Genomic DNA, 12,078 nt, shown 5'->3' on the forward strand with positions numbered 1-12,078 from the left:
CTCCAAAGCACTGATGATGTTGCCTAGCCAGGGGACGAAATGCTTGCAACAAAAACTTCCAGCTTGGCGAACAGAACCACAACAACGAGCACCCGAGCTACAAATCTTCACACAAACTTTGTTTGTTGCTGCATCAGCACTGTAGAGTCAGCTGTGCATGTAAATAAGGCAGGTCGCACAACATGGACAGTCCCCATCCACTCCTCATCAGCATGTCTTAGAGATATTTCCAGTCACAGTTCTGCATTGGGAACATCACGGAACTTACAGGACTGAGCTCAAGTCTGCAACTTCTTTCACAGAATATTCCTATTTTGGTTGTTTTGACTGGACCAGAACTCATCCTCACGCAGTACTGTTCCACATCGCAAATGTAAAATTCAGATCTGCAGGTTTACCAAGATACGCATGCATTGTAAATGACTGCATATAATAGTAGTGCTGGAAGCATTCTGTACGATTGCTTGCTCTATTGCCTAAAGAAGCGTGAAAGCTGTGGACTACTAGCACAGTCGCAGGCTAGATTGATCAAGCAAGATTGCAAGGCTTTAACTGAGACTGGGAAGGAGATGATAGACAGATACAGAAAGTGGAGGGTTTTGGAGGAGAGGGGGAGGATAGGGCAAGAAAAGTGAGAAGAAAAAGGAAATAAAATATTTCTCTATCCCACAAAGCCTGCTTTCTGAAAACCCCCTCTGAGAAGGCAACTCAAACGCCGTTTACAAAATGTCCAAGAAAAATGCATACCAAGTATTTTGTAGTAATCCTCCCAGGCTTTGGAATAATCCATCTGACCAGTTTGGCCACCATTCTGATCTGTGGGCAGGTTTAAGAAAATTACATTTCACAAACTAATATAAAATATATCATAGGTTAAAGAAAAGGTCAGATCTTTTGCAAGCCACCTCAGTACTCCAAATAGGTTCAGAACAGACGGATCTGATTCAGAGTAGTGATGACGAATTAGTAAGTGCTACTCATTAATGCTTGGTCAGGATTCAGAAGTACAACCAAGTTTGGCTTGCAGACAACTCAGATTGCACACCTCCCAAATAAATTACATTTGAATCTTACTTCAATTTGCAGTCTTCTGATTGCAAGGAAAAACTTCTCTCAATGGAAGTATTAATTTCTTGTGCTCATGACATGACAATATGTAACTGATGCACTTTCCACAATTTCTACAAGAATGTTCCGAATGCAACTTGGCAGCAGATTGTTCATGAGAGCTTCCAATCTTAGCCCCAAAGGAACTGAGTAAGATCAAGTAGTCCCTAATTGGCAAAAATTAATTTCATCAGCAGCACCAGCAAACGCCTGCAGTCTAGAAGACAAGACTCTTCACCCTTACAAACTCTATCATCTTCCAATCATTCCTCAGTAGTAGTGTGCTGGTGAGAGGCTGGGAGACAGAAGTCACTTTTTTCTCTTTTTTTTCACAAAATATTTTACTGTTGTCCTTGATCATATTACAAGGTGCTGTAATGTCTGAGCAAATTCCAGTTGACACTTTCAGCCATTTTACCTTACAGTCCAGACACAGGCACATGCTCTATTTGATCTCTTTGCTTCTCAAATGCTACAATGAGGTTAGGCAATCCGCTCAATGTGCTGCATGAAACATTGAAGTACCGCAAATGGAGCTACAAAGCTGCTTTTGAATATTGCAGATGGGACAATGAAATAAAAGATCATGAATATTGAGGTGGTGGAGACGGGAGAAGAGAGAACAGAGGCTGCAATCTGCAGGATTACATTCAAAATTGGTCAAAAGTAACAACATAAAAACCAAGTTATGGTCCTACATAGTATGTGCAAGGGGACACTGAAAACATACTCTCATGGCAAGAGGTTCTTCAAAGTGATTCACATGATTATAGAACAGCAGATCAGAGAAATGGTAAAGTACAGTCAATTTGAATAGAACATAACTAACATATCCAACAAAGATAGAAAAGCAACTAAAGAATTCCCCACATCTTCAGAGGATTATTTTGCGGAACATAGGTTGAGCTACAACTGACCTCAATTTTGGGAACACTAAGGGAAATACTGCTACAAATTCATTCTCCATTACCCAAGGAAGTTCAATACATCACGAAGTAGCAAAGATCATCAATCTGTAATGCACTCATACATATAATCAAAGCTGAGTAACAGATCTTCTATTCCAAAGATATGCTTTTTATATGTCAGAAACACTTAACTGGCTGTAAAGTGCTTTACATTTTAAGGCACTTTCATAAACACAAATCATTCTTATCCTTCTTCCCAATATCACAGGCTGTTCACATCAAAATGCCTAAAGGACAAATGCACTTTTGAACAGTTTCGCAAATGGAAGAATTTGCATTTCGCAGCAAACATCAAGTATGGAAATTGGTTACAGAGGTTAGTAACTATTAGAGTCTGAGTGAATAACATACTTTAATAAAAAGTTAGAAAACTCTGCAACTGACTACACAGGACAAGTCTTGAAAAAACTAAATCTACCTTTAATGCAAGGTTCCACATCAAGCTTGAAATAAATGAATGAAGGCTCATTTTGAAAATACACACACTAGCAGAGAAGCAAACTAGCATTCGTGCATGTTATTGAACTCCAGATGATCTTCGTGTGATATGATTTATTTAGATCAGGATTTATGGAGAAAACAAAGATTAAGAGCAACACATTTAAACCTCTCTCGCACAGCTCAGCAAATACAAGTTCGGAACCGAACCCCACGTAGCTCGCCTTGCACTTGGCGCTTTCTGAAGTCCTTGAGCCTGTGCGCCTCTGCAGTTCCATGTGGGCAACATCTAATTTGTTAATACATGCATAAATTCAACTGTGCAGTTCAGAGACCATGTCATCCATCAGCCCAGAAACACATGATTTGATTGGTAAACTACTTATCACACTTTTTAAGCATCTAATTTAGTTAGTTACCGAATAGAACTGGAAAAGAGAGATTGTGGGCAGTTCCCACTTAACTACAGCATTACTACCTCTGTACCAGAGGGGCATGGTTTAAGTACCAATTTCCCCAGGGAAATGTTGTAATATGTCTGAACAGAGTGACTAAAAATACCTAAACCACTCTGGCAGGGTCCTTATGGTACCAGTGGTTGTATGCCTACCTATGCACCAGAAGGTACAGGTTCAAGTCCCACTTGCCCTGGAAGTGAGCTATAACAGTTGCAAACAACTTGACTGAAAATAATTAAACCACTTTGGCCACAAGTGAATTCTTATTCCTTTCCAACGAAAGGGATTGCAATTTAACAAGCAAATAAAAGTGTGTTCATTTGAGATTCTTTTCAAATGACGGATAATTTCATCAGGTCTGTTCTGTCTGGTTAACAAGTTACTGTCACTGATCAACATTTAGAAGCAGATCACAAAAAGGAACACTCTACAGAAGTTGAGGGATAAAAATGAATAGAATATCATATATGCAGTAAGATAACTTTAACACTTCCAAAGTCTTACCTCATGATTCAAACACAAACTTGACAATAATTTTAATAGTTTTTTCCACATAATATCCTAAAATAGCCACCCTACAACACAGCAGCCAAGATACAGTTTTGTATCATTGCTACATTACATATACCATTGCACATAACCGCACAGGATAAACACTCATTGACTGGAACTGTTCAAATGTTTCAACGAAGGATATTTGATAATTGCCCATTTTTGTGATTAGTCCCATTGTCACACAGACTGGACACAGAAATTCCCTTTATACTAACTCAACAACATGCTTCATCTCTCAATATCAGAAGACCACCTCCTCTACTTTAATGCTGAAATTCCAATTCCTATCACAAAGATTATTAGCCATTGTGCTAGACAATTCTGTGCTGTGGATTTGCGCACTAAAATAAATGTAAAAATAGCAAACACAGGAAATCTACTAAAAACAGTGGAAATATGCAGCAGACCATGATCATCTATCTCATATTTAGCATACTGTAGATAGAAGCCTTGTGAAAAACAGAAATCAGCAGTCCTTAACAGGACTGAACAAAACTATAGCTCTCAAAGATTAGAATGGAAAGAGAGCACGAGATCCCAGCAGAAATTTTGTTGGGATTCCCTCCAAACTCACAGCCACCTTTAGCAGTTTGACAAATAGAAGACTTTCAACTCAAATGGTCCTCTCATAACGAAGTGTCAGATGGGAGGACAGTTTCAGAACACACACAATATCTTGCACTTACTAGGTTTGGAGTTTATCAGAAGTGACATTGATTCTGGAAGTGCACATGTAATAGCTGAAAAGTGCTAGGCACAGAAAATGGAAAGAACTCGAAAAATTTATCTTTATAAATACACACCTGAATTTTGTTGCGAGTTCTGTCCCATTGTTGCTTGCTGTTGTTGGTTAGGCTGCTGGTAAAACTGGGAGATGTAAGCTGACCAGGCTGCTGTACCCAAATGCTGTGCAGCTTTACCTAGACACACACACACAGTGTCACAGTAACTATCACTGTCTAATTTTGGTAGGCTCTACTTATGTGGTGATATTAACAGTCACAATCAAGTTCAAAGTTTTAAAGGTCTAATTTTGAATCATGCAAACATAACTCTACATCCACTTACCAAACACAACTGTATCTGAAGGAATTAGAATCCAAGTACATCATTGATTATTACCAGTGATACTGGAATTGGTCCTCTTTCTACTGAATTAGCCTTCAAAGAAAAGATCACCAACAAGACCAGTATTCACCTCTCAATATATTTATTTAGTTACAGGATGCTTTTGTAAAAGCATTAGTGATAAATAAACTGGACAAAAAAAATGAACCAGATAACAACTTTCAAAAAATTTTATTCAAATATGTGCACAGCTTTTGGAAAAGAGAAACTGAAACATTGTGTAATGTATCCTCCACTTAAAAAGCACACTCAGTGAAGTGGTTCTAAGTGGGCAGGAGTTGTTTTCTGTTTACGCAATGGAATTAACAGGGAGATGGTGGAAGATCTCAAGTCAAGTGTACAAATTGAGAGCAGAGTTAAGAAACTGGGGCTGCCCACGTTAAAACAGACTTTCTGCAGAACAAAAATTAACCTAACCACTTCAGAAGAGATTACATTAAATTTTGTTCAGGAATCTATACCAAAACAAAGTATGCTGCTGCATCCGCTGATTCGAAACATACAATATTCATCCATAGACCTTTTGTTAGTACCATTTTGTCCCATACTTTTCATCACCCTTTACTCATCAATTTTATTCAAATCCAAAATGTTAACTTCCCTCAGTTATTAGTGGATTACTGTGCTCACAGACGTTGAAGAAAATGCTGATTATTAAGGAGAAGTAATATTTAAATAGGCTGGAGAACAGTGTTCTGCTGATACATTTTAACTACTACTACTGAACACCATGGGAACATTAGCTTAAAAGCAAATTATAGTAATAGGATAGAGAAATTATATACACGTTAGGACGAATTAGGACAAACAGGCTCAAAAAGGAAATGACAATAAAATGAGTTCCATGATATCGTGCTAAGATACTTAATTTACAGCAAGTAGACATTTTTATGTATAGTATACTGTAACTTTTCAGTATACAGAGGAACCTTGATTATCCGGTATTCGACCATCTGGCAGGATTGCAAGGTCCTGATGTTCGGCCCAGCATTCAATAATCCGAATATCAGGTTATCTGGCAAGACTGCAAGGTCCCGATGCTTGGCTAAACTATGCTATCCAGCATTCGATTATCTGGAATTCGATTAACTAAAAGAAATACTGCCCGCCTGTGTCCTTCGAATAATCGAGATTCCTCTGTAGTTAACACATTTGCATAGCCTATTTATACTCTACGGTGGGATTGCTCAGCACCAAAAATCTGGTGGTGATAATTGACAAAAATAAGAGCTGCAAAAATTTGAGTGCGCAAAGGACATAAAAATATAACATGTTTGATGAGAGTGGGCATGGCCTGCAAGCAAGAATATTTTAGCAGTAATGAAACAGAAGGGAAAGCATCAGTGAAAATCTAAAAACCTACTTAAACTGCAGCAGTCTTACAAGATAGATGGCCTGGCCTTTGATGGTGATAGTGATGCTGTTCATACAATTACAATGTTACAGTCAATGAAACATAAACATAATATGGAATCAACATTATAATGTATTATCTTGGCACTGCAGCATTTAAACCCTCATATTTAATTAGAAAACAGTGTATTACCATCTCCACCTTAAGTCAATGAAACAATGGGCTTGGATTCCTAAATTTGTGATAGGCCATTCGTAATAAGAGTAACATTAATTAACTGTAATTGTAAGAAATAATGGGAAACTTCATTACTTTGAAATTTAAGGTATGGGGGTTGTGGCGATAAATTCCGCGGGACTTTTCCCTTAATTAGCTGCAGGTTTTTCTCCATCAGGAGATAATGTTGCTTCACTGCTGAATGATAGGATGTAATGCTGACTGGATGGAGTAGGTTTGATGGGCATTCTCTGCCCATCTCAAATGCAGGGTGCTGTATTGTTTAACTGTCAGGTCAAGTAACAATCCTGGACGGTATAGAACTGTCTAGAATAGAGCAGCCAAGATTCCTTATAAGTGTAAAGCAAAGTGGAAAGAGAACTTGGCGGAGAGAATGTGCAAATCACTAGGATTGCTATAATCATGTCAGAAGTCACATGACACCAGGTTCTAGTCCAACAGGTTTACTTGAAATCAAGCTTTCAGAGCACTACTCCTTCGTCAGGTGAAGTGGCACTTCTAAACCAGTACCTTCACATCATTGCTAGAATAATGGTACAAACACTAGACTTTTCTACAACATAAATTATTATAATTGTTAGGTTTGTTTCAACTAGTCTAAGCTGCTACAGCTGGGACGGAATTAAAATAAAAACAATTAAATTGGAAAAAAGTTGTAAATAATTTAAATAAATTTGACTGTGGTTAGGACTGGCTGAAATAGATGCCGGAGATGGATTACAGAAGCAGGTTTTGCACTTAGAGGAAATGTGTGCAGGGCAATTTAACGTGCTGAAATATGTTGATAGAAAAACACTGCTTTGTCTCTTGAATTTCAATGTCCTTGTACACATTCCAAGAAGGATGATGAAAAGTCACTGCTGTCTAGGTCTTTAGCAAACCACTAGATTAAACTTAACGGAACTAATACTACAATGAGTTGGTAAAGGGCCAAAGGACAATAAGAAAACACAGCTGCTGTTAGATATAAGCAAATCACTCACTTGGATCCTGCTGTCCTTGTTGCTGCCAAGGTTGGTACGTACTTCCCCATCCCTGTGTCATAAAAGCTTGCGGTGGGCCACTACGTTTGAAATAAATGAGCAAAACATTTAGCAGAAGATGGATATGCAACAGGATATCATGAATTTAACATTGGTCCTGGTACGTGCTAATCACCTACTGACAAGTAGGGGGGCGGTGGCACCTGGTTGGGAGCAAAGGATAGGAAAACTAAGGTCTTGATTCCAAGGAAACACTGCAAGGTAAGATAATTATTACTTACCAAGGCCTTCCATGGAGGCATGGGTTTCTGCATGAACCAGGCTGACCTGCAATACCCCAGGAGCAATTTACTAACTAGCAAGCCTGGCTCATGACCAAGACTTGGAAGGGTAAGTTGCAAAAAGTTGGTTTTCCCAATCAGACAAACAGTGGCAGAGTTACCAGTAATGTAACTCCAGTGAGCGGACTTTTAAATAGCTAAACTGTGCACACATGGGGTCTGGCTAACCTTGACCTGCATTTTGACAGTGGGATATATTTGTATGGTCAGAGTCGGAGTGCATCCGTTAGGGGGAAGGAAAGAAAGTGGAGCCAAGGATTGAACCAGATGTGATCTCATTGAAATGAGGAAGTAAATGTGGGTTGAATGGTCTACTTCTGTTCCTATGTCTTATGGAATTATTATTGAAGGATTTTTTCAATAGCTTAATCAGAGATTCGAAAATATATGCATGCCTCACCAAGTTATCAGAAATTCTGACCAAAAAACTCAAAGCTTTGAAACAAGGTAGGTAGAAACCACATTGTTGAAACTTTGCAATGCCCCTCCACTCATGTAAGTGAAGGCAATTGTCCCAGCTTAAAATGAAAATACTGCAGAATTATGATACTTACTTTTGATGATGTCCAGGTGGTCCTTGACTATAAGGGCTTGTGTTAAACCCTCCAGGGCCACCAGGTCCTGGACCCTGAAAGTGCACAAAAAGGAAGTGTTTAAGAAAGAGAAAGAACTTTTAAGTGAAGAATTATTTCATTTTGAGTTGTAATGCAAGAACTGCAAACAATTTGGTCACAAGAAAGTTCCATAAGCAAAAATTATATTAGCGACTAGATCATTTGTTTTAGATACAAATGATCAGGTTACTGGGAGAACTGCTCTGCTGTTTACTGACACATAATGTGAGATCTTTTATGCGAGACTCAGTCTTTATTCAATAGCTCATCTATGAGATATACAACACTCACTTCTTTGCATAAGTCTCAGCAGAGGTTGTGTTCAAAATCTCTGAAGTTGGGTTTGAACATACTTCCTTCTGCATCAGATAGGAGTGTTGTTATGACAGTTATGAACTCAGAGTCCTTCAAATTGTTTGCTGCAAGCACCATCGTTTTAAAAAAAACTTTCATTTTAAAAAATTTTAATCTCTATTCGATAAACAACCAAAATTCTTAATGATTAGCACAGACCAGAAATTTTGATAACTCTTTCAACCAACCATCCCAGTTGAGAATCAGTGGCTTCTTCTGAGCTGCAACATTTTAGGATTCAATGAATTTGAGGAATGAGTTATTTTGAAAGATAACAGGCCCTGCACAAGGCTGAGGGAACACTCAAAAAGAAGGGGATTGAGAAAGTACATGACTCTGATATTAAAACTTTCTCATAGGGGTAAATAAATCAACAGATGTTAATATGTCATCGTGCAGCAGCACTGACATGTATCTGCAGTGGAGCTTTACTGAAGGCTAAAAATAGTCTGGAACAAAACTAAACTGTGAAGCACAGATTGAGATGAAAGAAATGGAACACAACAGTCAAAAAATGGAATAAAATCTTACCCCATTGATTTTTTCTTCTATTAATTGTCTAGCATGCTCAATCTGTTGTAGAGCTCCACGGATAATGAATATTCGAATATTAGGATCAGAATTTGGTGGTGGATTTCTCTGTAGTTCTACATGTGCTCCTGTTTGCTGGTTGATGCTTTTGATCGTCTCTCCCCCTGGAGAGAGAGATGGAAATATTAAAGTGCCCTTAGAACAGAGTTAACAATACATTTCATACCAAAATACAATTCATCAACAATAAAAAAAAACTTAACTTATTTATAGACCGATTACAGATTATTGTCTAGTAATTCTGCAGTAATATCGGACATTCAAACTAGTTGAAAACATAACCTAACATGAACCACCCCTGAAACAAATGCAGATGCTAAAACATTTACATTAGCAATTTGCTTCTTTCATTAGTGAAACATGTTAAAAAAAAGCTAAGACAACAGAACAGAAGCATAAGCCAAGACAACAATCAAAATTAATGACTTCAGTTCAACTGAAAATTAATTGGTCATAGAGTTGAGTTGTACTACAGCCTGACTAAAATCAAACTAGTCTGTACATGTGAAACTATGGTTTTAATGTCAATCAGGAGAGTTTTCAGCCTCATATCTGATATACCAAAAAGGGTCAAGAGTATTTACAAAAATAAAGAGACTGCATTTATAACCCCTTGTTAAATGTGACCATTGACCAGGCAGCCAGACTTGACCCTGGTGACATGATCTCCAAAGACCATAAGACAATTCTTCAAATGCACGTATGTGCACTACCACTCCCAAAAGCAAGTAAAATCCCTGAAATACAAAGCTCAAATGAGGAAGTGTTGGTATGGTAGTGGGGTTTGAAATTTCCTTCATTAAGTACATAAGCCTCAGCTACTTCACTAGAGTACAAAGCAGGATTCAGTAAGCCCAAAAGAAAAACAACATTGCATATAGTTGCATGGTGAGCATTCATTAACAAACCAATGTTTTACAGCTCGAAACTAATCCCCAAGAATCTGATCTTTGTAGAGGACTTGCAAGTTATGATAATTTGAACCTTCTATAGCCCACCAACAAGCATCAAACATTTCACTTGCAGCAATTTTAGTTAGCACTTAGAGACATGTCAGAATATATTGGGTGTGATGGACAGGAAGCTCAATCATACGAACACAGCCATTACAGCAAAGCAAATACCTTTGCTTGATTTTATGGCCATAAGAAATGTCTTCAAAATACACTAATCTGATCTGTGGGAATACCCTTGTTCACAACAAAAGCAAAATTCTAGATCAGATACACCAAACTGGCTAATTTAATAAAAACACATCTCTCACTGTGCTGTGTTAAAACCTTTTTTCTTGGTTAATTTGGTGAGAAGGAGTGGTAGAGAGAAAGAGATAGAGCAAAAATACTGAAATTAATGGCACAAACAATTTAAAATATTTTACACATTGACCATGTTCTTGTAGGAAAATGTAAATTGCTTACTAAATATACAAGCAGGAATTAATGAGCATGCACCCATAAAAATCTTACGGAAAACACCTTGTGGAATAGATACGCAAATATAGCAGGAGTTAAATGCAATCAGTTTGTTGGGAAATTTCTTTCCTGCCCATTTGAGTTTTAGAAGAGTAAACCTCTGTCCAGAGTGAGCTACGATGTTAACAATTCCTGTGACAAAATCAGGTCAGGACATTTAACTTATAACAATAATAATTGCAAGCGCCCATGCAAAACCTTCAATGAACAATGGTGCGAACTTTATTAATGCTGTAACCTCCAGGTTTGACAACACCATTACACAATTCAGAAAAATATGTTCCTCACTGCAACAGACTAGATCAAACTGAAGGTACTTAATTCAGAGAGTAGAATTCAAATAAGTTTTAAAATGAGTTCTAAAATTATTTAACATACTTTATTGGCAGTTTGTTCCTTAAAACCATGTCAATGGTTAACCTATAACTTTGAATTTAATAAAACAATATATCCCATAAAATGTAATGCTTGTAAAATGCCTGCAGCAAGTACTAAATTGAAATTCATGTGTTAAAGAAGTTCAGTCACTAAGATTTCTCTCATAGCTCAATTCTTACCCTCCCCCAAACAGTTACTGTGGAAAGTGCCTTTTTAATTGCATCCTTTTGTAATGTTTGCAGACAGCAGGGAAAGTACCTGTTAAACATATTGAAAGCCAAGGAACGTAAAAAAAAACGATGCTATTCCCCTACAAAATCAATTAAAGCGTGGCCTTCCTAGATGTAGCCAATTTACGCCTTCTCTTCACTGCTTTATTCACCAAACAATCTGAACTCAAAGGCTTTTCAAACCCGCACGCTGATTAAAATCTAATGTTTATGTCCTAACATCAATTACTTGTTGAGTTGTGTATGCTTGCTCTGACTGTTTCTCTCACTGTCCCCTTCCTCCAGTGAGTCCAAAGGGGTGCCCTTGGTGGTTAATGCGCCCACTGGGGGAGGTCACTCACAAGACGCTTGGTGGCCAGTCACAGACACGTTCAACAGTCAGTCTATTCTTCCACCTGACAGGGGTGCAATGTGAAACCGACTGCAATGGTACTTGATGAAAATTGTAAAGCAATTAATCAAACCAGTAAAAAGACAGCAGTGACACTGCCCAGCACTAGAGAATTATCCATCAATTTTTTTTTATCATGGTAATATGGTGAAGAGAAGTAACGATTTATCTTCTAGCTCCTGCCTTCACCCAACAGAGAAAGCACTTGACGTTTCTATTGCCTCACTGCCTTTTCAGAATTCTTTCAGCTGGTCAGAGCCACTGAAAAGGCAATGCTGGACATCAACTTTAGAGACTGGGCGATAGAGTGATCCTGAAAAGACCCGTGAAATACTGGTTATGCAGTCAGATTTCAATTACACTCCCTCCAAAGAGGGACGGGTGGTGAGGGGAGATTCACACAAGATCATGAACCGAACCCTCAACCACCAACAATTAATGTCACATTAGCTTCAGCACATTGTAACTCACATTAAGCT

General features: G+C 38.0%; 1 protein-coding gene across 3 annotated transcripts in view; it reads right to left on the reverse strand.

Moving 5' to 3' along the window:
* The window catches only part of fubp3 (far upstream element (FUSE) binding protein 3), a 108,534-nt gene that overhangs the window by 21,820 nt on the left and 74,636 nt on the right, over positions 1–12,078 (reverse strand). For 2 of the 3 annotated variants that reach the window (XM_060841508.1, XM_060841506.1), the window contains exons 13-17: positions 9,069–9,232; positions 8,124–8,197; positions 7,229–7,308; positions 4,330–4,446; positions 748–816 (exon numbers count right to left, since the gene is read on the reverse strand). In XM_060841508.1, the coding sequence (XP_060697491.1) occupies positions 748–816; positions 4,330–4,446; positions 7,229–7,308; positions 8,124–8,197; positions 9,069–9,232 (504 nt within the window). The remainder of the gene's footprint in view (positions 1–747; positions 817–4,329; positions 4,447–7,228; positions 7,309–8,123; positions 8,198–9,068; positions 9,233–12,078) is intronic. The other variant, XM_060841507.1, reaches the window with a different exon arrangement.

This window comes from Hemiscyllium ocellatum, chromosome 21 (assembly GCF_020745735.1).
Source record: "Hemiscyllium ocellatum isolate sHemOce1 chromosome 21, sHemOce1.pat.X.cur, whole genome shotgun sequence".
NCBI classification, from domain to species: domain Eukaryota; kingdom Metazoa; phylum Chordata; class Chondrichthyes; order Orectolobiformes; family Hemiscylliidae; genus Hemiscyllium; species Hemiscyllium ocellatum.